General features: G+C 32.7%; 3 protein-coding genes across 12 annotated transcripts; 1 reads left to right on the top strand and 2 right to left on the bottom strand.

Moving 5' to 3' along the window:
* Window positions 1-1,857: 1,857 nt before the first annotated feature.
* On the bottom strand, window positions 1,858-14,401 carry Cact (NF-kappa-B inhibitor cactus). Its single transcript, XM_070295269.1, has 3 exons — window positions 10,865-14,401; window positions 6,953-7,305; window positions 1,858-3,756 (listed from the first exon to the last, which is right to left on the bottom strand). Exons 1-3 carry the CDS (start codon window positions 11,473-11,475, stop codon window positions 3,335-3,337), a joined length of 1,386 nt encoding a protein of 461 aa, XP_070151370.1. The 5' UTR covers window positions 11,476-14,401; the 3' UTR covers window positions 1,858-3,334.
* A 649-nt stretch (window positions 14,402-15,050) lies between these two features.
* On the bottom strand, window positions 15,051-21,418 carry LOC138932939 (DNA replication complex GINS protein PSF1). 10 transcript variants are annotated; one of them, XR_011446886.1, is made up of 8 exons: window positions 21,241-21,418; window positions 20,768-20,899; window positions 20,630-20,694; window positions 20,080-20,386; window positions 19,396-19,513; window positions 18,056-18,247; window positions 15,589-15,721; window positions 15,051-15,150 (listed from the first exon to the last, which is right to left on the bottom strand). XR_011446886.1 is itself a non-coding variant. In XM_070295270.1 (5 exons), the coding sequence occupies exons 1-5, from the start codon at window positions 20,834-20,836 to the stop codon at window positions 18,615-18,617; spliced, it is 600 nt and encodes a 199-aa protein (XP_070151371.1). In that variant the 5' UTR covers window positions 20,837-21,201; the 3' UTR covers window positions 18,155-18,614. The 10 variants fall into 10 exon arrangements, 3 of the variants coding, with proteins under 3 accessions (XP_070151371.1, XP_070151374.1, XP_070151373.1); XR_011446885.1 differs by having other exon boundaries at window positions 21,255-21,418; XR_011446887.1 differs by having other exon boundaries at window positions 20,768-20,848; window positions 21,255-21,418.
* On the top strand, window positions 21,178-26,399 carry LOC138933599 (uncharacterized). The gene is made up of 12 exons (XM_070296422.1): window positions 21,178-21,185; window positions 21,932-21,980; window positions 23,134-23,248; window positions 23,330-23,433; window positions 23,647-23,718; window positions 23,786-23,886; window positions 24,126-24,229; window positions 24,346-24,587; window positions 24,676-24,851; window positions 25,043-25,187; window positions 25,414-25,613; window positions 25,990-26,399. Exons 1-12 carry the CDS (start codon window positions 21,178-21,180, stop codon window positions 26,207-26,209), a joined length of 1,536 nt encoding a protein of 511 aa, XP_070152523.1. The 3' UTR covers window positions 26,210-26,399.
* Window positions 26,400-26,984: the final 585 nt, after the last annotated feature.

Here is a 26,984-nt window from a genome sequence, read left to right as displayed (position 1 = left end):
ATTCATAGTTTTTTGAAGTAAACGCGTGAGCAAGAAAGGGGCAGAGAGAATTCTAACCTAATCCAAACCTACTTCCACTTTTTAAATTACTTTTTAAGTTTGGTTTGGGTTAGGTTAGAATTTTTTCGGGATGGGGGTGCAAGAGGAGGGGCTCCGATCCTCCTAACGTTTACTTTTCATTTCCACAAAACAATATTTAAAATAAACACAAACACTTTAACAAAAGTGGGATTCTATCCCTACATCGTCCTATTTTATCAACATATAAAAAAAAAAGGAAGAGCAACAATTTTTTTTCAACGAGTTCAATTTCAACGTCTCAAAATACATAAAACATATGAGTTTCCAAAAATTTCGTGAGGTCGCCCCTATATTGAAGATTTACCGAAATTAACATAGATTTCACGATTATTATTTCTCGTTTAATCAACAGAACTCCATATAAATTATTTATTTTAACATTTTGTATATCTTTTTTCCGCAAAGGGTTTAGTGAAACCCCTTATCGTAGAATTAAATCTGAACAGGACTTCATCGTCAGATCTAACAGCGTCTGCTAGTGCTCGCTCTAATGCACATGCGCGTGATTTGCTCTGACAGCCTCGAGCAGTAGTTCCGAGCTATAAGATAAGATCGGGCGAAGTAGGGATGGGAAAAACCCATCGGTCTCGGGCAGGGCCGGAAGGTATCGCATTGATGCTTTCTACTTCCGTAATTTCGAGTAGCAAAATATATTGCATTATATTTTAGGAATGACCGAAGAGTCTACTAAATTCTCGCAGAAATTTTATATAATGTATGAAATAAAATTAAAAAAATATATAAGAAACGATACGATTATATTACGCCAGAAACTATATATATTATAAGAAAATAAGCATTTATTTTTATAAGATATCAAATTTGAAAATATAAGAGATATGCACGCATATAAAACACACCGGAATTTTTGTCGAGAGCGAAGATGTGCGTCTCTCTCTCTCTCTCTCTCTTTCTCTCTCACGATATATCATCGTATCTCGTCATTCAAGCGTGACTTCATACACGATTATTGCGTTTATATGTTGGAGAACGTATTCAAACGAAAGTCTATACGTTTCTCCAATATTTAAATACACCGGAAATTCTCCTTCTCTTTCCCTTCCTCTACAGATCAAGCTGCTTCAAGAAGAAACAAATACGCCAATTTCTTGGAATGTCATTATACGAGGTTCAAAATAACACGCGGTCATCGCTTCCTGCTCTATATATTTGCTCGCGTTTTACGTTTCCAAAAATTCCGTTACGTTTATTACCAGTATCTTTTAAGATCAATCCTGTTAAATAAAGGAAGAGAAATTTTTCCTTCTTGTATAAAACCCACGCAATTGAGCTTCCGTATCTTAAAATCATCGTAATATCATGAATAGAATATTTTTATTCTACATATGTTGTCAAATGGCTAAAATTTGACATTTCTTTGACATTTCCGTCCTTGAAATAATTTCAGACTAAGATCTTTGTGTTATTTTCCATGTCATTATTCCTGCCCTACGAAAAATTATTTCTCTTTTTTTATTTTTCTAATTTTTCTACAGATGTAAAAAGAAGAAAATTCTCAAGAACAAAAAGAAGATAGTCGAATAGAGGATAAAATTCAAAGGAAGAGATACTTAATAAAGAAAAAGGAGACAAAGAGAGAGAAAATGTTAGAAAGAAAGAGAAAGAGAATTTGTATAACATGTTTTTTTATTAAAAATAATTATAGACTATATATATATATATATATATATATATATATATATATATATATATATATATTTACATATATATACGAATATAACAATAATGATATCGTCTCATCGTTGCTATTATATATATATACCGTGACAATAACGTATATTCATGATTCTAACAGAAGATGTCTATGTACGAAGAGGTGAAAAAGATTAACTGTATCGATGGAAGCAATTACATACCACTATAATGAACATTGATCCGATTAACGTTTATCATCGATACGATGAATTATCGTATCGTTTTGGACCTTTTTTCGATATCTCTAATTATAAATATATTGTACAAGTCGTACATAAGAATGTGGATTTATATCTCTCCGACTTAAACTGTATGTTGCCGAGTACGTGTCAACTTTGCGTCTATTCTGTAAGATCTATGATCTCTGTAACAAGGATTTTTCTTCAAGAATATGCGCGTATGTCGGACACAGTTTGTGACACGTACTTCTCTATTTACAATTGTAAAATATTGTATTGGCTAAGCGCAAATATTCCATTCTCGCTTCGTTATTAACTGACACACATCTCAAGACCGACATACCTATTGTTCACAGATTCTACGGCCAATATCGTAAGAACACTTGCGTTGAAATATACATTGTCCTTTATATTTTATTTGTACAGCTTTTCTTGGAACACTCTGTACAACACTGGGAACACTGCTGCATGCCTATTGGCTTGCGAAGGATTACTGTAAGGGGAAAAGCGAACGACCGCTGGGACAGCTCGCGCCTACGTATTGTCGCTTCGTTCGTAATCGGATATTCGTTAGTAGTCGTGTATAAGTTCGTTTCTGAGATCTTCGATTTCGAACGTTACTCGTTCGTCATTTATTCCTCAACTTGCATATATTGCTGCCGACTTAAAAAGCGTACATAGTCTATAGTAGTAATACTTGTCGACTCAAGACATTTCTTATGATCACGCATTAAATATGTTATGTAACACACATTGAAACTAATTTCGTTCCACTTGCTATCTTTTTAACTGACAATCCTTCCACTTTTCATTATAAATCTTAATCCATCCAGCAGATTAAGACGACGTTATAGGGATGCGCTTCAAACTTAAACACTGAGTTTATTTGTGCATTATATGCGTTAAAATCATTATCATGTCAAATTTTTATTTCCTCATCTATCAATTTTTATTTTAATTATTTGTCTTAACATTTTTAATATTTAAGATGACGTCGTCCAGCGTGTCAAAACTTAAACTACAAATTCCAGATGGCAATTATTCACTTAAATTCGTCCGTTAATTTCGTGAACTTATTGAAACTCGAGATACAACTTTATGCATGCATTATATGTAAATATGGAAGATAGAGAGACGCGAGACGTACTTTTATAATCTTTTTATGTGATAAATTTTATTCACTGTAATTGTGTCCATCTTAATTCGACTAATAAACTAAAATGATTTCGCAGAGGCGATTCGAGAGATCTTGGTGCGTATGCGCAGCATGCACTCTTTCCATCTTCTTTTCATCCGACTTTGTGCAGCGCCCAAAACGTTCAATCAATTAATGAATAGATTACTGACCGATGAATAGTTTAGACTGTTACTCCGACTGTGTTTTGCGTCTTGATGATCGCGGGCAAATAATCCGCCGTCCACAATGATCTTTCCGTTTCCTCGTCCTCGCTGCTCTCGGAATCCGATTCTGGCAGCGGTTCCGGCGCCGCGCCGTACCGTACCAGCTTCCTGCGAGCCTCCTTGGCGAAAGCACTGTGAATGTCCAGGGTCAACTGATAGGCAGTCGTGCCGCGATACGTTCGCTCGTCCAGACACGAAGTTCGTTGACACTCTGGCAGTAGGAGCTCGAACACCGGCCGAACTTCGCGCTCCACCGCGAGATGAAGGGCCGTATATCCAGCCAGACCCTCCTTCGCCTTCAGATCGGCGCCTAGACGCAACAGAAGTCGCACCAGATCCACATGTCCGTTTGCGGCGGCCATGTGCAAGCACATCTCACCTAAAATCAATAAAAAGATCGTATCGATAAGCAACTGAAGATTTAGTGTATTTCCATTATAGTATTCGAGATTGGAAAATTCCTATAATGATATCTGATCGAATCAACTCCAGATTGATAAAAGAATCTAATGTCTAACATGATAGAGAAATATTTATCTGTCTTACATCACAACGAGATATGGCATTGACAAATATCGGACAAACAACATTTGGATCTAATTTTGTCGAATTTTCCGTCATCTCTCCTGTGATGCGGACCAAGAGAAGTACGTCGGAATGACCGAGTCACATGTCTCGACTCGTCGCGAGATATAGATAGAACTAGGAAGACGTGATGAATCATATTGTCGTATCGGAGGTTTGGCCGGAGTCCCGCGATCCAAACTAGGCTCGCGCCCGATCAAAGTAACTGCTAAAATTAAGCGCGCCGCGTTACCAGCCGCATTGGCGGAATTTAACGACATAGCGTCTCGTGATTACGTACATCATATTGCTTCACCTCCGACAAAGACACGAATAGCTTCCAATTGCAGATCGTTACGAGTTCATATTTATAAACATAGTGGCGTACGAGGTATAAGTGTCGCTGCTTTATCGCACAAGAATCGTACACATTGTCATTGAAAGAGTCACTCGGCCTAATTAGAATTTCAGACAGCTTAGACGATACTTGACGTAACGTGACGTAAAAGAAATCGTTAAATCGTTTCGTGTAATACTTAAAATAGAAAGTAGGTGGTTCGAGATTGCTGCAAGGGTTGATTAGGACTAGGCACGAAAGAAAATCGATTTTTCTTTCGATAGTAGAAGTTCGAGAGAAGTTACTGGCGTCGACGCCGCTGTGGGGTTTCCCGACCGACCGAAAATATCACGTAGCACGCACAAATAGTCCTATAGGTATTTTTAAGTATCAAAAACATCTGGTCTCGCGCTCTCCTTGACGTCGCGTCGTATAATGTAACGCGTGCGCACATTACACACACGCATACACACATACAATATACAAATATAAGATAGTAGCGAATTCCATCGTATACGCGAAACATTCTTCTTCGCTCTTGTTTTGTTAAGCATATCATCCTTTTTTTTTTTTTTTTGTGAAATTAGACAATATATAAGAAATATATTTAAAAAATATAGAAATATAACGCTCATTTTTCGATAAAAAGTAATTTTGCATGTCATATTCTCGATAAATTTAATTGCACAATGAAATCGCTGCTGAGAAAATAACAACTTTACTTTATCTATTTTCAGTTGGCTTGTAGATCGTTATCGCGGAATAATATTCGTCATTTATTTACCACCGCTCATTTTATCAATTATCGCTTGTTTTGTACAAAATGTGGTTATTTAATCTGAAAAAACTAGAAATATATTTTCTGAGGAAATAAATGCTCTGAATTTGTGATTATTCCGAATGAATCATGCATTTCTCGATTGTAGAAACGGTGCCGAGAACTTATTTTATTACTCATCGATCGATTTAGTCGTAAATCTAGACGAATAGGTGCGAATTAATCTAACGTAGAGTCTTTTCAGCAGCTTCACAATTATTCAATTAATCGCTCACGGTCCAGAATGAACGATTACGTTGCGCTTCGCACGTGCGTGAATATTTATGTATGATGCGTTATCCGCGTCGTGTGAGTTCGCGGCGAAATAAAATGCCGATGACGCTATATATGGGATTTCCAAGTTTTTTGAAAAGTCAGCCAATATTTCATGACGAACGATCATAGCTAGCTGGAACAATTTTCTCATTTTTTTATCTTCTATAACTTCCTTCTTTCTCTTGCACTCACGCTTACACATACATAGAAGACAGATTTATAGTGCTTCCAGATCTCTTTAATTTTAATTTTTCTGCAAAATTTAAATATACATATATTACAAATAATTATAAATATTAACGGCAATCATTATATTAATACATATAATAATAAATATAAATAATATACTATTCCAGAAATTAACAACAAAATTTTATTAAGAGATTTAATTCAAGAAACAATTTTTCTGTAAAATTTTATAGGAAATTTAATAGATTCGCGTGCGAGATTACAAATTTTAAAAATTAAAAAAGCATAAAGTAAATGTAAAGTTTTAGAGACAACTTGCGTCTTTATACTATGATATATTCGTTTTCACATGGATTTTTTTTTCAAAAATTTTTACGTATGTTTTGTGATATATTAGCACAATGACCAGTCATTCTACCACAAATTCTGTAAAGTCGCGGTTTTATCGCAAAACCTTTCGCCGAGGTCAATTGTTATGTTTTATCTGGACGCAAATTTTCGTCATAAAAGCAGGAATTCCCCGGGTTGAATACGAGTACGCGTATATATTTCTCACCGTTATCGATTCGTGATCGTAAATGACAGTGTTATTATCGCTGTAAATCGGAGATCGAGAACATGCATATATTAAAAAGATATCGAAAGAACATTAAACAAATTTCATCGCGTGTAAAATTTGATATTTCAGAAAAATGACACGTCGCCAAATATACAAAAATATTACGGATAAAGGCAGCCGTATATTCATTATTGAGATATACATAATCCACAATAGAATGATGGTGAAACTTTTCAAATTCAAATTCAAATTATCTTCATCTAATTAACATATTTTTTTTTATTAAAGAAATGTTTTCGAGATATTTCTGACATGAGATGATGGAACTTTCAAACGCGAAGCGCGAAGAACTTGCGACACTCGATAAAATTATAATAAATGCGTATAATTCTACGTGTTCATGGTCATAATATCATCGTCCGCGAGCCTTATATATGACTTATTCTACGCGATAAAAGCAGTTAGGATTTTCCACTGCCACTTCGGCCTTCTTTGTCTCCACCGTCACGGACATGGATCATCTTTCCTTGCATCATAACGGTGATTAGCGGTCATTATATTGCACGCTTCCAAATGATTATCGTAATTGTAGGAAAAGTTGCAAGCGTGATTAAAATATTTAAAAGACGAGAAACAAGACAAATATGTTCTCGTTACGCTTATTTAATATTCAAGAATGCCGTTCTCTCTCCGTTCTAATAATTTTCCCTCAATTATTCGAATAATATTTTCTCACTGCGTTTTAATCCTCTTATTTATTTCTTATCGCAAATTAACGACGTTATTTTTTCATAAAAGAAAAAAATCAATCAATAATTATTGAATATATTTACCGTTGTAGTTACGTTGCTCCAAGTTTTGTGGTAAGGCGGGTACTTGCTGTCCAAGCATCAGCTTATTCCTCTCCATCGGGTACAATGGATCCGTGAGAGCTTTAGCACAAGCGAGATCTCCGCTCGCACAAGCCAGATGTAGAGCTGTGTTTCCGCGGAAATTCCTCAGAGATGGATCCGCGCCTGCTAGGATTAGATGCCTGACGATAAGTGGTTGATGTGTCAACACTGCCAGATGTAGGGGCGATTGCCAGTCGTCGTTCATGGTGTCCAATAAGCACGGGTCAGGCGCCATTCTTATTAAACAGAGCGCAGCTTCCACAAAGCCTTGCACGATCGCGATATGCAATTGCCTGCAATTATAAATATATTTTATAAGAATAAATTAAGTCTTGGGGAGGAGGAGTCTTGTAATATAAACTAGTGTTATTTATATTAGCATGCTTATTAATCCTTAACACTGGAGCATATTATTAATTAATTGATCTTCATAAAATTAATTATTTGATGATTCAATTAATTATTTGATTTTCATATTATGTTATCTATATATATATATATATATATATATATATCAGGGTTGGGAAGTAACGCGTTACTTGTAACGCCGTTACCGTTACAGTTACTTTTTTTCGGTAACTGTAACGGTAATGGCGTTACAAATTTTATTTGTAACGGAAAAAGTAACTTCGTTACATTTTTCGGTAACGAGTAACGAATTTTACAGTTACTTTTATCGTTACTTTTTTCAAATTTTTTGATTTATTTAAGATATTATTCTTGCTATTGTGCGTGATAAAATTTTTATCTTAACCGTAAAGCCGTAAGCAAATCGACCAATTAGCATTCTTATTATGTTGTAAAAATGCTTGAATGTGACTGATCAACTTATGGCTCTTGCAGACCAGTGCGATGACGCGACACGCGATATCCAATGAGAGCTTTATCTTTTCGGAAAAGCAGAGCTCTCATTTACTACCAGTTCTAAGTACCTTGCAACGAAAATTAGAAAATCTCAATAAATCTGACCTTATAGAATGCCATTCATTAGTTGAAGCTATTCAGCAAGGTTTAAATAAAAGGTAACTTATTAATTTGATTAATACATATGTTATTTAATTTTAAATAAGGATTTAATTGAAAAATATTATTTTATTTTAAATTATTGATTCAAAAGTATTAATTTCAATAAAACAAACAATGTCGCTTAATTTACTATATTTGATTTTAGATTTCTTACAATATTTGAAACAAAAGAATTAATAATAGCAGCATGTTTACATCCAAAATTTAAGTTAAACTGGTTAACCGGAGAAAAAAGAAAACGTGCTGAAAATTACTTGGAGGATTTATTGGGAATCCGATCAACTGAAAATTCTTCAAAAGCTGGAAAATCTGACGACCACGATGATTTTTTTCATTTTTGAGCAAAAAACGGTGCAAAATGAATCTGAACAAGAATTGCAACGGTTTTTAAAATCAAATAATTGTAATATAGAAATGTTAAACGACTATCCAAAACTTAAAAAACTTTTTATTAAATATAATACAGTTCTACCAAGCAGTGCATCTGTAGAAAGAATGTTTAGCATCGGTGGCTCTGTATTAACACCACAAAGAGGGCATTTAAATGATGATACTATGGAGCAACAAATTTTATTAAAAATTAATAAAGAATTTCGATAAAATTTAATCATTTATTTTGTAATAAACCTTGAATGAAATCTTGCTTACAATTTTTTAAAAGTTTTTCTTATGCAAAATAATTTATTAGTTTGTATTGTAAAAAAGTAACGGAAATTGTAACGACTCGTTACTTTTTAGTAACTGTAACGGTAACGAGTTACTTTTTAAAATTAGTAACGAGTAACGGCAACGAGTTACTTTTTAGAAAAAATAACGGTAACGGTAACGAGTTACTTTTATAAAGTAACTTTCCCAACCCTGATATATATATATATACATGTATGTATGTAATGATTAATAATTAAAGAGAAGAACGTTCTCTCTCTTTCTCTTCTCTCTCAATTTTATCTTTATGTAATGTAATTAAAATATGTTGTCTTATTTTCTTTCATTGTTGTATAAGTGTGAGACATCTCTCTTGTGGAATTCCTGTGTGCATCACTCTACAATTTATCGTGTTGTTGTTCATTTGAATTCCCGAAAGATGATACTTATCAAAGAATGAAACTCGTTTCATTGAATCGGTCAACGAGCTCAAGTCAAGTACTAAACACACGTCAAAGGTATACATATATAGGCCGTTCTACGCGAATGCCAACGTCGACGTTATGCATAATGACGTTCCTGTTCAAATCAATGCACTCATACTACACTCATTGGAAGAAAAAAAAGAAAAAAAAAACACTTGCAATAAGCCAAGATTAGAAATGACTATTCGCCAGATTAGATTCGACGTGGCGACAATCCAATTATATGGCGAATTTAAATATGTATTATAATACAGAAACAAAACTTATAGTCTCTCTTTCTCTTTCATTACTTCTCAAGATTTATGGTAAAAAGCTTAGCGCTCGCACCCGATTTGGATGTAAAGAATGCGAGTTTCGTTCCTTTATAGTTTTTATTCAATAAAATTATCCGAATTGTTTTGTTATTTGAAATTATGTTGAGTGATGAAACTTTTCAGCATTATTCTATATTCGATGGAAGCTACTGCTTTCTTACGATAAAGTGATTATTACAATTCAAGAAAAAATTCAAACAGAAATACGAAGAACGTTATGTAAAGATATCGACGGAATGTGAGATAAATGTCTTTATTAAGGGGTTCCTGGACTACCGACCAAATGCAATTTTTTGAATTTACCAGTTTTGTAATTTATCAGTTTTTGTAATGGCTATATAGAATTACAAATGTTTTTATACGATTAAATTACATACGTCAATGCTCTATGGGACAGTCGACTTATGCTGAAAGCGAAAAAAAGTTAAAAAATCTTTTAACTTTCCCAATCATGTCCAATTGTGTAAAAGCATTTGTAATTTTGTATAGCCATTACAAAAACTGGTAAATTCCAAAAATTGCGTTCGATCGGTAGTCCAGGATCCCCTTAACTTCATAAAAATGTAATTGAGATTCCTAAAAACTTCTCAAGAAGCTATCTATGTGATTCTTGGAAACTTTTATTCGCAGGCTTGATCAAATAAACAGATGGAATTCATTATTACTCGAAAATTACTTTATTACTACTGTTTGCTTTTAATCATTTCCCGTAAATATTTATTAGATTGTGCATAATTTGTTAGTATCTGCATAATATGCATAATACACATTCGCCCTTGGACTGTTGACCGTATTAGAGACCCTGGATCAGTAGATCAAGTGACCGCAATAAGACGTTAACACGGTTAGGAGTTAACGGATCGATGACTTGTAAGATGTAGACGATAAACGCAAGATGAAGAATCGTGTCGATGAATCGTGTCATAATAGTCGAAACATTTCGTGCAGCGCAATCTATCGGAATATTTCCTAAAAATATATTCTATAAGAAAAGTGCTGTTAGATCTTTGATTACGGCTTTAGTTCCTGAGGTATTTTAATCGAAAGTTTATTAGACGTTAAACTCCGGATAAGCTACTTGGTAGTGCCGCTGCCCCTGTACACAGATAAAATCGTTGACAAGCTGAAAAGAATTTATATATATATATATACTTGGCATCGCTTGATAGCACTGTCATTATTAATATAAAATCAATCTTGATTTTTGACATAAAAGCCTGTTGGAGTGATTCTTTCAACTTTGACATAAGATGCAGCAAGTTGATTCTACCGCGATGCGTTAAAAGGCAACAATAGTAGTTGACATACGTCACCCACGTGTCTACTCCAGCGAGTTAAAGGGTTAACAAACATCATCGACGAAATAAGAAACATTCACTAACGTGTCGCCATCGTCGTCCTGCGTGTAGTAGAGCTGCCAGGGTTCCTCGTTGCTCGTCTCCCGTTCATCGCTGTCCCGCTGATGTTGCTCCAACAGCGATGCTTCATCGTGTTGCTGTTCGCTGCTGTCGTCCGGTTGCGTAAGGTGCGAGGTCACGGGTGACAGCTCGGGACTGGCCGACTCGGCCTGAATCAATTTGCCGTTCTTGGTGGCGAGCGCGTTCAGGCTGACCTGCTTCAGGCTCAGCTGGCTCAGAGTGTCGGTGAGGTCGAGGTCCACGCCGCTGTCGATCGCCCTCATTGGCTCCTCCGCGATCGTCGTCGTCGTCGTCGATGATGTTGATGATGATGCGGTCGCGACCGCTCGCGCGGGAGTCGGCGCCGCTCGTCGCTCCCCCCCCTCCCCCTCCACGCCGGATTGTCCCCCCTGTTGAGGTAATCCCGAGTAATCGCGAATCTCGCCGCTGAACTGTAGATTGCCGCTCGATAGGAATCCGGAATCCACGTTGCCCTCCTCGTCGTCGTGGTCGTCGGAGCGCCACCGCTTCTTCTCGTCCGCTGTAACACGTTCCTCCATCTGGGTCCTTCTACCCTCGTGGGTGGGACGCCACATTTTCGGAGGACTCGAGAACGATATATCGCTTACAAATTTTTTTATAGAGAGAGAGAGAGAGAGAGAGAGAGAAATCGTCTACTTCTGACTCTCTTCCCCTTCTCTTATTTCACCTGGATGTTTGCCCTAGATTGGCGACACAGTGTAATCGCGAAATAAGAAAGTCGCGATACCGCGACTTCCAATCGCTCGAGTATAGACCTTTGCTATTCGCAGCTTTTTCGTTCTTTTTTTTCTTTCTTTCTTTTTTTTTTTTTTTTAATCGCGCGTCATATCACCCTTCGATCGATCCTTACTCGACGTCCCCGACGTTCTCTTCCGCGTATATATGTGTATATATATGTGTGTGTATATATATATATATATATATGTTGCCGACTAGGTGCAATTCTTCGATGTAATCTTCGTTTCGTGCACTACCTACTGGAAATTCCACGTTGATCTCCGATCGCCAACAGACGGGAGAAAGCTCTCCCTCAGTCGTCGATTCGTACAAGAGTAATTTTCCTGATCGCGCACGAGTTGTCAACGCGCGCTACCTATCGTTTCGTATCTCAGAACGAACTGATGGACTATGTATGTAGAGAGAGCGACTCACAGTGCCTGTCAGACAGACGTTTCTCGCGCATGCGCGACATGCGACGTGCAGTGACGTGTGCGATCCCGATAAAAGCGAACGGATTTTCCGGAAAATAATAAACGGCGAGAAATGGTTGTATTTTTTTTTTTTTTTGCGTTCTGTCACATCGCGTCATTATATGTTTATCGATTTCTTTTAAAACTCTTTAGTAATTACGATAATAAAATAATTTCTAACAATCGTCGAGAAAGAGAGCGGATCGAACAATACCCCCTTTTTCTACTCAACTAGATACAGACCTGGGATCGCGCTCGCATGCGATGCGCATGCGCGACGAAGATGGCCATTTAACAATATTTCTGGCGGTATAATTCCTGAGGAAGAGAGCGGAGTAGGGGCGGAAAAACCCATCAACCTCGGGCAGGGCCAGCTGTATGGCGTACAACCGAGACACGATACGATTCTCATTTTACAGATAAAAACCGTTTTGATGAAACGCGTCGGTTTTTTTTTTTTTTTTTTTTTAAGTATCAGACGTTATGTCAATTTCGCTTTGGAAATTTTGGTTTCATGGAAGGAGGCTCTCTATAAAATGCTTTGATATCTAATCGAATTCTATTGTAACGATATTAATATATGTAATAAAATCGCAGTATATTAATAATGATATCCTTTTTATCCTAATGAATATATATTGGCTTCAAAGAAGAAAATGGGAAACAGTTAAATCCCGCGATCGACTTTTACTGCTGTTTATAAAAACCGCCTCCGCACAATCGCGGATATTGCCAAACACACTCAAGCATTTAATGGAAAATATATCTATTGAATGTTTGTACTTTGTTGCTGTAAATATGTTTTCACCACGAATAAACAAACTGCGAAGGAAAACCCGGCATAACGGAACACGTGTTTATTTAGAAATTCGCGGGAAACGCGAGGGTTTTCCTCTTGACCAATAATTTCGAATTAAAAGATCTCAAAAGCATTCTTAAAAAAGAAGAGAGAGAGAGAATTCTTATAATATTAAATATATTATGAGGAGATGAAAATTGTACAAATTAGAAACTCACACATTTTACTTCCTCATCATTTTACAATATTTCGCTCACAAAGCTGCTCCTTAAAGCAAGCGGATTTTTCAATTTTGGCTTCCTTATAGAGAAAGGAGCTTTGTCAGCGAAATAAAATATATTATTCATATAAAAAAAATTTAGCCCGATATCTCAAAATTTACGGAAGTTAGAGCGTCCGCAAATATTTTTCAAAAAATTCAGCATTTCATAAAAAATGAACCCGGCTCTCACCGATTCTAGCCAAATTCATATACCAATCACTTTTCAATGATACTCTCCATTTATTTAGAAAAATTTATCCCGATATCTCAAAATTTTCGGTGATTAGGACTTGCACGGAAAATCCCTACATATACATTATACATATATACACACACATATATAGGGACATTTTTAAAAAATGTGATTTTTCGACGTTTTGAAACATTCTGAACACATTGGCATGGAAAACTGGAAAAAAAAAAGAATTTGTCACGAAAACGAAGCTTCTTAATGAGAAAGCAAAAGTCGACTTTTTTGCGATAAAATTAGGCGTTTGCACAATTTTTTTTTTAGATTATCTGAAATATATTTTCAATCATCTGGACGAAGGGGCAGTGTATTAGACAGACTATATTAAGTAGAGAGGAATAAAATCTAGCGTTTTTAGAAATACCCTCGCCATTTTTTTCGAAAAGAGAAACGTGCGGGAGGCTCATCTCACGTTTCTCTTAAATCAATGCGCGCCTTTACATAATAATACGTTATTCCATCACGCACGCTCATCTCTTTTTTTTTTTTTCTTATCTAGCATGACATTTCTTTCTTTCGTAGTAATTCCGGCGCGTTATCGCATCTCTCGCGATGACGGCAGACGCTTACGAGCGTGATTGTGGATTCTTATCGATACGTATGTAACATCTGTGTCAAGTGTCATGGTAGCTCTTTTAAAAACCTCAAAAATAGAGTGCTTCTCTCAAATAGTTCCAAGTCTGTTTTAATCGATGTGACTTGTTCGTATTGAAATCGAATAATAATAGCGAGATAAGGCGCGCGCCTTTTATCTTACAAAGTAGATTATAAATTATCAGAAATGCAAAATTTCGCAATTTGTTATCGATAAAGTTTTGCGGAACTGACGTGCACGGATTTTTGTACAAGATTATCTCTCATTCATTCTATAAGCCTTTCGCGATAAATGAATCATCGGATTTTTCGATCTTTGTAAATTCCGGAAAGACTTAGACTTTAATCTATTTCTTAGAAAAAGAAAAAAAAATATATATAACGCAAAAGCTAGGCGGAATTTTAAAAAGCTAATTCTCTTATGCTGCTGAATAAACAAAACTGGCAATTATAAACATTAATTGGAGAAACTACATGAAAATGTGGTATTGAATTTTGTCATTATGGTCATAAATTAACAAATCATTATCGTTAAGTATACAAGCGAAATAATTGAATTTTATAATTATAATTAAAACTCGGTTAATTAGAAACATTAAATCAACTTTCTACGATCTTGTGCGCACGCATATCTTTATATTTAGCAGATTTCCATCTCTCTCTTATGGATCGAAAGACCGACGCTAAGCGGGATTTACACGTTGATCGATGTAACTTTCGCATTTCTCGCCGCATGTGACAGTCGGGCTACTTTCTTCGTAGCAGTTACTCTCGCTCGGTAAAAGTGGCTCGACACGACGAACTCACCGGAAATTCCATCGGCATTTCCTATCTGAAACGTCCCCGCGACGATGCACGGTTGTAAACGTTCCATGGTCGTTACCGTTCGTATACCGGGAAATCGATTCGTAGCCGCCGAATATACGACCTCGATGCGTACAAAGGAGCTCACCATCGCAAAAATTCCACATAGGTTTTCCCATTATTGTTGAGGCCGCACAATAAACCGTTAAGACAATAAATCATTTATTACCTATTACTTTTTAGTCAGCACAATCCAAGTATACGCGATCTTCTTTCCTCGAAAGACAAAGCTGTTGAGACTCTTCAAATTTTTCTGTTACAAGCGTGTTGCTAAAATTGTAAAAAGAAAACATTATTAAAATAATAATTTTATTTGTACAAATTTATAGCAAATAAAAAGTAATATAATATTTTTTGAAAAATATAACACACTTCTAGAATTTAATTTATTAATTGAAAAACTTCGAGTGGATTTTGTCAAAATATATCGATAAAACTTCTCGTGATTTTCCAATTTTCAACATCAACTTCATCCTAATTAATATCTAAATTCGATAACATCTATTTGCGCTTGTAGAGATTTATTCGCCAAAATTTCTTTGTTCTCAATCGCTTTTAATTCCAAAAATTAACGTCTTGAAAGAGAAATTATTTTCGCGAAATCGGTTCCGCATCCAAGTCGACAGATTCGGATTGTGTACACGTAAAGCAACAGCGAAGCTTTTTGATAGATATAAACCGATAATAGAGTATCCATTCGGGACTTACTATCGTTTGATACCACGCTATGCATTAAGTTGGTCAATCGATTACGAATAAAGATGAAGATTTTTCGGTGTACGTGCTTGTAGACACAGGTGAACATCGCCGACGTCAATGCCCGGATTATCTGGGGGAAAACCTACGATAACGATAGAAAATGTGTAAATAATCTCAACATTGTATTTACTCGACGTATACCTTCGATGTCGTATCTTAACACTTAAACTATACAATCTTAAAAATACAATTATCTCTCTCTCGAATATTAAAAAAAATTTTTTTACGATTAACAATGAATATATCTTTCTATATATTAAAAAAAAAAAGAAGAAAAAAAAGTTTTTTTAAAAATATTCATTATATATTATATTATATATATTAAATTTTTTTTATATCTTTGTACCCTCTTCCCCCCTTGCAGAGGAGAGCAATTTTTATTCTGATAAAAATTTTTGATACAAATTTCTGATAAAAGAAACATGTTTAATGACAAAATATATGTTTAAATCAAAGCATATCTTTTAATTTAATTTAATCAAAAATAAGAACGTAACAAAATGATATTACATTATCTAAGACACGATTAAGGTTTATCTAAGCAAACCTACATAGCCGCATATATGCGCGGAAGAATTGATCGATCACGTATCTAAAGGATGCCACATATAGCTGCATTACATTAAACACACGATTGGTCGATTCATAAATATGCATTATGCGGAAGCCATGCAAGTTTGTCCGTATGCATAGATTTTTAAATACACTTATAGAGAGAATTATTAACGCAAATTATGAATACTCGTAACGTCGTATGTGTTACAGTACGAACTTTCGAAAGAATATTATTAAAAAAGTAAAACAATCAAGAAAAATTATTTTATATTATATTGTTAGACGCGGTAATTATATATACATGATATCATGTTATTTCGATTGCATTTGCGTGCAAAATTACATACATGATTTTGCAAGCGGCCCTGGTTATCACACGAAGCATATGCTATCGCAAAATCACGTGCACATTCATATTTACACACAAATATCGTTTCAATATTTATTGATAAGTGCCACACGAAATATGACTTTTTTAAAGCAATGTGATATTTGCATATGTACTCGCGACAAACAGATCATTGAGGTTTCAGTAATAATTTTTCGTAATTTCACGATGCAAAATACAGCTGCTAAATAGACGCATTAAAAATATAGAATTGCAGATATATTTTTTGCATTATGAAATTTATAGATTCCGTGCAAATACTTTTGAATTAAAATGGTGAATGACACCTATGATCTCTAATTAATCGATTAATTTTGCGAAATAATACAATTTCATGAATCAAAATTAATCGAATGCATGATCATCCTATTAAGCTTCCCTGCCTTCAATATATTAATATTAAATAATACAAATATTACATATTGTATAAGAAAATATATATTAATATAAATTTATCTTATGTGTGTTTGCAACGTTATTTGAATAATGTTGCACACACACACACACACAAACTTGTGTTATTTTCTGATTGCAGTAAGCTTAAGCGTTTACACGTCTGTTATCTCAATCTTGGAAAATTATGGACTTATGTTGTTTACAAAAGAATCGATTAAAGTCGCGATTATATAAGATAGAAAGAAAGGTAGCACTTTTAAATTCGTATCGCGACAAATACCACTATTACACAGCCAACAACAGAGTTGGGGAAGTACGCTGACTCAAGAACGGCGAAGCGTATGGATGAATGCATCGTTCCTTTGGCATTTCAACCTCATTCTATGGTGCTTTTTTCTAATGTACTTTGTTTTCTTGTGTTCTCAATATTCCTTAGCGCGATTCAATGGCTTGCATGAGCTATCAACCGTTAATTAACGGGCTCTATGCAAATGAAGATTTGCAAAAAAGAAAGCAATAATTTTGATGACTAGATAAATACTTGAAAAATAGTGTTCTCGCGATATTGTTTATGATAGTGTCGATAAATGTTGCATGAAACTAACGTTTATTCCGTATTGATGTTTTCTCGCAAATTCGCGGATCACAATCGTATTCCTAGATTATGTATGTCATAAATAAAAAATTGATTAAATCCGTCATACCATTAAATGAAAATTTAACACAAAAATGATATTAAGCTTCATTTAAAATCGATTACTTTTTATTTAAATTAATAACTTTTTATTTAAACTGCATTGCTTTCTTTTCTAAAATCTTCTTGCTGTCGAATTAACTATACATATAATTTTAATTTTGTAATCGAAGGATTTAGCGAAAGAATGAAGAGAAATTAATCTATAAATAATCAATTTTAAATGAATAATAAATAAATTTCACAAATTATTGACACTTGCCTCTTTATTACGTGCTCTAAACTCTTCAATCTTGCACATAATTCTCTATAAAATTATTATTCGCGAAAACGCGCGCGTTTGCTAATAACGAACTATGTAACTTTTAAAATCTGACACTTACAGCTTCCTCTATGTCAATTTTCCAAACAACGGATCTCAAATGCTTGACTGGCCATCTATCGTTGCCGTTATGTGTTTTCTTTGATTCATTGCAGGAAATTCACACTGCCTTGTCTGTATTTCATAACTAGGTGAAGGAAAAACTCGAATATAATGATTGCGCGAGATAGATGTCGACTGCTACCGGTCTTCACTGAGAAAGAAATTATAAAATGTTTAAACTATGAAACTATTGAAACTATGCGTGAAATATCATACGCATATGCTGTTAACTTACAAACTGCTTGTCTCTTATTTATGCCATGTTTATATATGAATTGCATTTTAAAAACTTCTGATAGATAAAAGAGGAGAAGAAGGTAAACGGATGAAAAGAAGAGAAAGAAAGTAGGTTCTTATTTTATTTTAAAAGTTTGAGGATTCGTTGATGGGACGGAAAGGAGGCGTTACCATTCTTACCATTACTGAAGCTGCATTGAGATTGTGTCTTACTAATCTCGAATAAATATTGGTTCGCTGTCGTTATTTGCCGTATTGCATACATACATGTAGATTTTTCCTTACATTATCCAAGTTCTAATATTAATAGTGATTAGTAATTCTATAATGATTTTGAAAATTAAACTATAGTATATAGTATAATAATAGTATAAATAACAGTATATAGATAACTATCAAAACTATATTCTTCAATTAGTTTCAAATAGACTTTGCTTTGATAAAGTTTAAATTATGGGTTTAAATGCAACAATGAATAAGATTATAAAGTTGTGATAAATGATAAAAGTGAATGTGTATTAATCACAAAATCTATCATCAAGAGTTGACACTTTAACGATGGGATCGTATTTACTTTGATGCATTACTTTATATATCACATTCGATATGCGCGATAACAATAAAAATTATTTACTTTTGAGATTAAAGCACAATGGAAAAAAACTGGAAGAAGAAATCTAGAGACATAAAAATGCAAAAAAAATCTAAGATTTCAATTTATAATCCACCTATTGTTAATAAGTTTGTATAAGTTATATTTTTTCGATATGACAGTCTCATATATAATCAAATTAAATAATCAAATTGAAAATTAATCAAGTTTAACACTAAATACAAATATACACACAGGAACATTTGAAAGATGATCTAATTATAGGCAATTGCAATAAATTAAAATAAAGAAAATAAAAATAAATTCTTTATTGTCACATCCAATGCACGACAGTTTTGATGTATGTAAAAGTAAGATAATATGAAAATATAATAAAAGTAGTAGAAAAATAACAACTCTCTTTAATTTATCATAATGTAATCATCATGCGTTATAATGTTCGAGTATACCTTGTCTGATAAGTGGCTCGCATGTAGCTCTCGGAAGCAAATGGTATGTGTTCTTTTTGAGCGTAATAATCTCGCCGTCTTCGAGTTCCAGCTTACCAAAATCAGTTAAGCATTTCACCTAAAAGAGAAATTATATTTGATTATTATATCGACAAAAAGCTAATTATAAATTTTATTTTCCTCTTTCTATTCAAAATTTCAAACATTTTTTAAATGTTAACGCCTTTCACAACACGGTTTATATCTTTAAAAATATTCATGAAATACATAATGGATGCCCCCCTCTATTTTTCTAAAAAAAAATATCTTAAAACTTTTCTTAAAAAAAATTAGATTAATAAAGAAAAAGAGCTGTGTAGAAAACAAAAATAAATTCTTATGAAAAAAAAAAAAAAAAAATCTTTTTTTCATATATTAAATATATTAGAATATTTAATGATCAAAATCAATTTAAAAATAATGCAAAAGAAAACTATTTTTTAGATAGTTTACATATATAAAGTTAATTAAATAATAAAACATTGAGTATATATCTATAGAGATTGATTAAAATATATATTAATAAAAATGATTGAAATAATTATACATAGAGAACAGAAAGTTCAGGAAACGAGTAAAATGATTTTCTTACACAGTTTTTTCTATTATATATATGTTGCTCTGGCTTACATTACAGATACTTACTTCAACATAGAGTGTCTTTGGAGGGCTCATGTTCACAGTCAGATTCAATCCGTAATCATCTCCAATCGATCTCATATAAGTGGCCAGAGACTTATTGTAATTTTGAAACCATTGCATTTCTGCATTCAACAAGTTAGTTGTTATCTCAGTTGGCAAAATGCTGCCCAATTCCCAACGCATCTGCCGTAAACGCCTAATCCGATGATACAGATATGCCAGAACACATCTTTTATTTCTGAGCAGGGCTGTATGGCGAAAATGCACTGATGGTAACAACTCATTGTTTCCTTCATTCTGTATAGTGTTACTGAAACATTTATAAAAAGTTTGACATTTGTGGAAAGCAGAAAAAACTTGTCAAGAGATTGAGATCTAATCTTTAATAAAACTATTTTAATTGCTAAATTACAGAATAAGCACATGTATTATTTTCTTAAATTTATTATAATACTGATTATACAATAACTGTGTGTTTTAATCTCTTTTTTATTTCTTATATTAATTTTTTAAAATTGTAAAATAGTTTTGATCAAAGTACAATCTAATATACCTGTCCACCAGATTGGCCCCGTAAAGAGTCTGCATCTCTTCAAAAACTTGTCGCATTACTTGCTCCTGAGAATTGGAAAAGACTTTATGATTATATGGCTATTTTTACAATTAAAATGATAACAACATTCATACTTACATTAAACGGTCGGATATCCTCATACATATCGAGCTCTGTTACGAGTTTGATAGCTTCTTTTCCAAACATGTTTATAAAACTCTATAATTGTTTATCAAAATTCGTTAAAGTTTTTGACACATATGTATACCTCTGTAATATTAGACATATATTCATTATAAAATTTATATTCGTTTTCTTTCATCTAAAATATTTGTCTTCCGTTTATACAAAAAATTGCATGTTTAATTTTTAGCAAACTTGTTTACAAATACATGAAAATTTAAATATCGGTTTCCATCGTCACGTGATCAGCTATCATGCGCGTAACAGAACCTAACCTCTAAGACAATAAATCTACGCGTTCATAACAATTATCATAATATATTATTTCTGATACAAATGGAATTTAATCATCACATTTTCACGTTATGTTCAAGTATTAATAAATCCAATGACACCTTCCACTTTTATCAATTTCGATAATAAATTACTTTTTAACGGTTACCGTATTCGTTAATGATGATTCAAAGAATCAATGATCATAATTTCTTGAACTTTTGAATATGTGATGTGATTATTATAAACTATAATTTGCGATATTATCGAGTAATCATTCAAAATTAATCGAATAAAATGAAAAATAAGCTGAGCTGCAAAATGTTTCGAATACTATATATATCACACACGCGCATTTTAAATACATATAGATGCCATCTAGCGATTAGAGATGGAACATATAAAAATATTTTTGCGAATTACCATTTTTAAATATTTAGCTATTATTTTTAAGATCAATAATTAATTATATACGCATATATTATAATTATCTGTGATTGTTTATAATAACTATGATCTTTATTTATATGAATATATACATACAGGCATTTGTTTTATATATTATTCGAAAGAAAGAATATCATATTAAGCAATGACTTTATAGGAGCATACTCTTTTTTCTAATTTTGTCGAAAACACATTTTTTTAATATTTCGAGATATAGAAATTAAATTAATTACTGAATCCTACGTAATATCTATAGTTACATAGTAACCGAGCACGTGCAAAATCAACAAAGATCGTGGTTATTTATCGATGCGTGAGTCTCGCTTTAATTGTTAAACGAGTGCTGTTCTAATTGCCAAGGGAAAATCGGCTGTGACACGCAATCCATTTCTTGCAAAGCTCTTTAAAAACGCGACGACGAAACAGAATTGTCAATTTATCTCAATCGGTAAATGAAGTCACAATTTTTATATTATGCAAATCTTTTTTTTTTTAATAAAATTGTAAAGTTTTATATTATACAAGACAATGGTGATTTTGTCCTTGGCTGCTTAGCACCTTGAGTCAGAATGATTCTATATGTAATTTTTTACATATTGTTAACATTCCTCGTATATTATCCTATACATATATTAATAATATATATATATATAAATATTAGTATTATGCTAAAATATTGATCTTTAAATCTTATGAAAATGTAAATAATCTTTATAATTTTTATATTGTATTTTTATATAATAGATTTTATATATAAATAAAACAATAAATAATTGTTATATAACAATTTAGCATTATACTTAATGTCTGTGTAAATATTTCCATAGTTTATGTTAATATTTAAAAATAACAAATATATGAGTACAAAATATGATGTTTGAACATTAAAATGTGTAATTGTATTAATCGAAAGAAAAAAAATCTGCCATCATTTCTATATAAAAAACAGTGGAGAAAATATTTAACCAAAAGGCTTTCAGTTTTAAACGTTGCTATCGTTTCTTTGTTGAAGAGGTTTCTTTCTCAAGACATATCCGGGTTAATATCTTGTGACAAGCTATTATATAGGGGAACTAACTTTGCAGAACCCTCATTTTTCTGCACCGTAATTACCTCTGCGTGTATTTGTATAACAAGCTCATTAATCATTATATTATATCGCGTGCCTACAATGTCGCCGATGTCCCCGTGCGGCCGAAAGCGAACCCGAAAGCCGAGCCTATGTAAACGAGTAGAAAATACGCGATTAAAGCAGTACTTCTTTCCACTTTGCCGAAGTTAGATCAATTGATCCAATATCGCAGTTTCGCGATCTGCAAGATTATTCTTCCAGCTTCAAAGATGTTGCGTCATAAAAGGGTACAGCGAAAATCGAGAATGTCTGAAAAATATGATAATTACATATAATTGCAATAAAATTACAATAATTTCAAACAATGCAAAAATCCAAAAAGCATTGAAGAAATATCTAAAAACTATCTTAGATATTTTTTAGATAGCTTTTAAATTATTTCCAATGTTCAAACACATTGGAATCATTACAAAAACTGTCTCCAAAATGTATAATTTTTGAATTAATATAATAAATTTTTTTATCTTAGGGTGGAACGAAAACGACGAGAAGAATGGCGAAGAAGGTAGCACCCGCGGCATTGCAAACAGAAGTTATTAATGACGAAGAATGGGCGAAGGTATTGACGCGGAAGGGTTTAATAGGCGAGTAATTTTTATCTCGTATGAATATCTTTTCGATTAGATTGTTATAAAAGGTATTTTTAGTATAATGTTCTTGTTTAGTAGTAGATGTGTACTCGGATTGGAGTGGTCCTTGCACAGGCATGGTGAGCATCCTGAAAAAGATAAAGATGGAAATTGGAGGCGACGCATTGAGTTACGCCACGGTAATTATCAGGAAACGCGATATAAAAAGGATTATTATAGATATCGTATGAATAAATAAAAATTTTATTTAATAGCCCAAAATCAAAATATGCTATACATATAGAAATAAAAAATATTTGTCCTACAAAAATATACTTTTCTTTCAATTAATCTCCAAAACAAATATCATATAAAAATATTTTTAATATGTTACCCTCTTTTATCGTTTTTAGGCAAATTGCGATCACGTCACCGATTTAAAAAGATTTCAAGGGAAGAGCGAACCCATATGGATGTTTATTCATGTAATTATCTTGTAAAAATAATTCGTGCTAAAAATAATTATTACAATTGAATCCTATTTTCTGGCAGGAAGGACGAATGATCAATTTAATGTTTGGAGCGCATTGTCCGCAGTTTGTGAAAATGCTGACGAGCGAACTCGAAAGAGTTCAAAACGGGGGCGAGCACGAGTAAGCTGAAAATGAACGATTCACCTCAAAAATTCTTGGGCATTATTAATCAGTTATATAATTGAAATGTTGATGATATCTCAAGTTATCAAAAAAATTAATTTAATATCGATTAAACAATTCATTCATTAAATATCAATCAACTGCAAGAATTCTATGACGTCCTAATCGCATGATATAATATCGTAAAATATAAATTCGTTATTGCTTTTAAATTCTTTATTATGCTAAATATGCAGATTCTCGATAGACGTTTCCGAGATGAGTCCAGAAGAAGTAACACGAGTGAAAATCGAGAAAGAGACAAAAATAGCCAAGGAAATAGCGAGAAAATCTCGAAAAGGTAAAATATATCGGTAACCATAGGCACTAAATAAATCAACTTCCGCCCGAGAAAAAATTCGATTATATACGAAAATTACTTTTATCGCCTAACATAGAAAAAATATTATTACATAGAAGCTGAAGCTAAAGCGAGATACGAGACGGAAATGCTGCATTTGACCACATCTTTGTGCAACGAGACTTGTCTGCTGCTGTTTCCCTGGATATTCAAAGACGAAGAAGGACGTAGAAGAGATAAGAGGATGAGTCCACCATATGTGGAATTAGTTGAAGAATTATTACCGGAAAATTACGCTGTGGAACAAGAGATACGTAAACGACTGAATGAGGATTTGCTCCGACAGATGCTCGATGAAGTATTTTTGTTTCCTTATGCTACAACAGACTCTCATTATTAACCTATTATTAGTAAACATATACCATGTTTTATTTTTTAACATGCAGTCTACATATAGTTTTTCGGAAGCTACCAAACAATTGCTTTTTGATGGCAAGTGTATGTTTATGCGATTGAAGATCGTCGAAGGGAGAAAGAATCTGGAAGTTCATAATTATCTGTGCAGTATTCTGTTCAATGAACCAACATTACCGGAAACAGATGACTGTTTAAATGAAGATTGGTATGCGATTTATTTTTAGTATGCAATTTGATGCATTCGCAACATAAAGTATAAAATTAATTGGAAAATTGACACCACACTATATACCAACAATATAATATTAATGATAAAACTATTGAAAATTGTTAGTAATACTTGCAATTAATATTATAATATTCTATGTTTTTAAAATTAATCATTACTTTATGTAGTTACGCCGGAAAACATTGTCCAGCTTTTGAAGTTCCTGACAAGGAAAATAAAAAATTTCCTTTTGTTTGGACGCCTCCAAATCCTAGAAACAAGGCAATTGTTTTTCGCACAATATTCAATGTTTATACTAACACAACATATCCAGTAGGTATATGTAAAAAGTACATTTCACAAAATTTAATAGTTTTTCTCAAAATCTTTAAAGGGCTTGAATCGAGACATAGATAATAATTATATATGGAAAATTAGACAATATAATTATATATAACTCTGATTCTATATTATATTTCTTTAATCTAATTTACTTAAAATTATAATAAAATATATATGCAACTTTTTAATAATATATATGTCTTGATTCTGTTCACAGTACGAAGATAAAATGACAAAAGTGCCAATAACCATTTTCAAATATGATTATACACGTAAAAATGATTTAAAAATGGTGTTGGACATGTTCAATGATGAGGTCCTCAATTTTGGTATATTTGAATATGATAAACCGCCTGAGGCTAAGATAATCGCCAAAAGTATAGAGGCATTCGAGATGAACACAGAAGAGAAGACAGGGTATTCTTTTCTATCATATACATATATATAAAATTAAGAAATTCAGTGATGTAATCCATTTTTTCAGAATTTAAAAAAATTAATCTATAATCTAATTGTGACTTTCTTTTTTAAAAACTTTGGACAATATGCTATATCATTCAGATTTACTTAAATCATATCTATTTTTAAAATAGGTAATATTTTTGTAGATAATATTTCTAACATTTTTTAACTTTCATATCTATCATTTTTCAATTAAATAAATATTTTTGAATAATTCCTTCGAATTTTAAAAAACTATGTATATATTTATGTTGTATTAACTTCTTTATATCTTTGATAACAAGAGAAGTTTATTTTACCTGGATATTAAATTATTTCATGTTTCATTCAGTTACGAAATATTCGTCTGCACAGTGAAGAAAGTAGGTTGCGAAGCATTTCTGGGCTTCGCCGGTATTGGACCTTATCACATAAGCGAAAATCCGGAGAAGGCTATCGAAGAATCCAAATTATATTTCCCGGATGTTACTGCCATAGAGGAAACGCAATCGGACGATGAAGAAAAACCCGAGGAACTAGAAGAGAATCAAGATGATACGACGGCAACGTAATTGTCTCATGACACGATAGATTTATAAAAGATAGTAAAATAAAAAATCAAATAAATTTAAATGTAATTTAATAATAAACAGTAATTTTTAATTGCAAGATTATAGATAAAATTTAATATATAACAATATGTAATATCAAAAAAGCAAAAATTATTATTAATAAATAGTATTAATAGCTATGTATAGTACGACAAAGGTAAATAAATAAATAAAGCATAAAGATTAAGATAATGTTTAGTTTTCGGCCATTTTATATTGGTTAAAAAAAAAAAGATTGCTTTACATATTCTAATAATAATAATAATAATAATAATAATAATAATAATAATATTACTGTGCAAAATAACTTCCATTAATAATAAACATTGTACAAATATTTACCATCAATTTTGGAATTTCTTGAAGATTCTAGTGTCATCAAGGATAGTACCAACAACTACTGTGATGCAATTTTCCCTTCCAAGTTTCTTCATCAATATATATGAATGAAATAGATGGTCGATAAATTTTGTTCATAAAGAACTGTTTCTAAAATAAAAAATAAAGTTTTTATTACATATTTTTGTTATATATCATTCTGGTTTTAATTTATTCTTCTCATATATTTTTTCCTCTAAATTGAAATCGTTAGATTAAAATCATCAGATTAACAAAATTCTTTAGGCTTACACAAGCTTCTACTCAAAAGACTTTACGCTAATTAGAGAAGAAATAAGTACACGCACATGATATGTCAGTGATATAATTATGTGTATATGTATTATTAAGCAGGTTG

The sequence above is a fragment of the Polyergus mexicanus genome, unplaced genomic scaffold, assembly GCF_030449975.1.
Source record: "Polyergus mexicanus isolate NDT 795.1 unplaced genomic scaffold, iyPolMexi1.0 SCAF_5, whole genome shotgun sequence".
Lineage (NCBI taxonomy): Eukaryota > Metazoa > Arthropoda > Insecta > Hymenoptera > Formicidae > Polyergus > Polyergus mexicanus.
This window is presented reverse-complemented; position numbering and strand designations above follow the sequence as displayed.

Excerpts from the sequence above, each read along its gene's own strand:
- Cact (XM_070295269.1), bottom strand. The coding sequence starts at position 11,475 with ATGTGGCGTCCCACCCACGAGGGTAGAAGGACCCAGATGGAGGAACGT. Across the intron at positions 7,306-10,864 it reads CAGGACGACGATGGCGACAC|GCAATTGCATATCGCGATCG; the intron begins GTTAGTGAATGT and ends TTATAATTGCAG. Across the intron at positions 3,757-6,952 it reads GGAGCAACGTAACTACAACG|GTGAGATGTGCTTGCACATG; the intron begins GTAAATATATTC and ends TATTGATTTTAG.
- LOC138932939 (XM_070295270.1), bottom strand. The coding sequence starts at position 20,836 with ATGTTTGGAAAAGAAGCTATCAAACTCGTAACAGAGCTCGATATGTAT. Across the intron at positions 19,514-20,079 it reads CAAAGACACTCTATGTTGAA|GTGAAATGCTTAACTGATTT; the intron begins GTAAGTATCTGT and ends TTTCTCTTTTAG. Across the intron at positions 18,656-19,395 it reads CGAGCCACTTATCAGACAAG|AATTACTAATCACTATTAAT; the intron begins GTATACTCGAAC and ends AAATCATTATAG.
- LOC138933599 (XM_070296422.1), top strand. Across the intron at positions 23,434-23,646 it reads ACGCATTGAGTTACGCCACG|GCAAATTGCGATCACGTCAC; the intron begins GTAATTATCAGG and ends TATCGTTTTTAG. Across the intron at positions 23,719-23,785 it reads CCATATGGATGTTTATTCAT|GAAGGACGAATGATCAATTT; the intron begins GTAATTATCTTG and ends ATTTTCTGGCAG.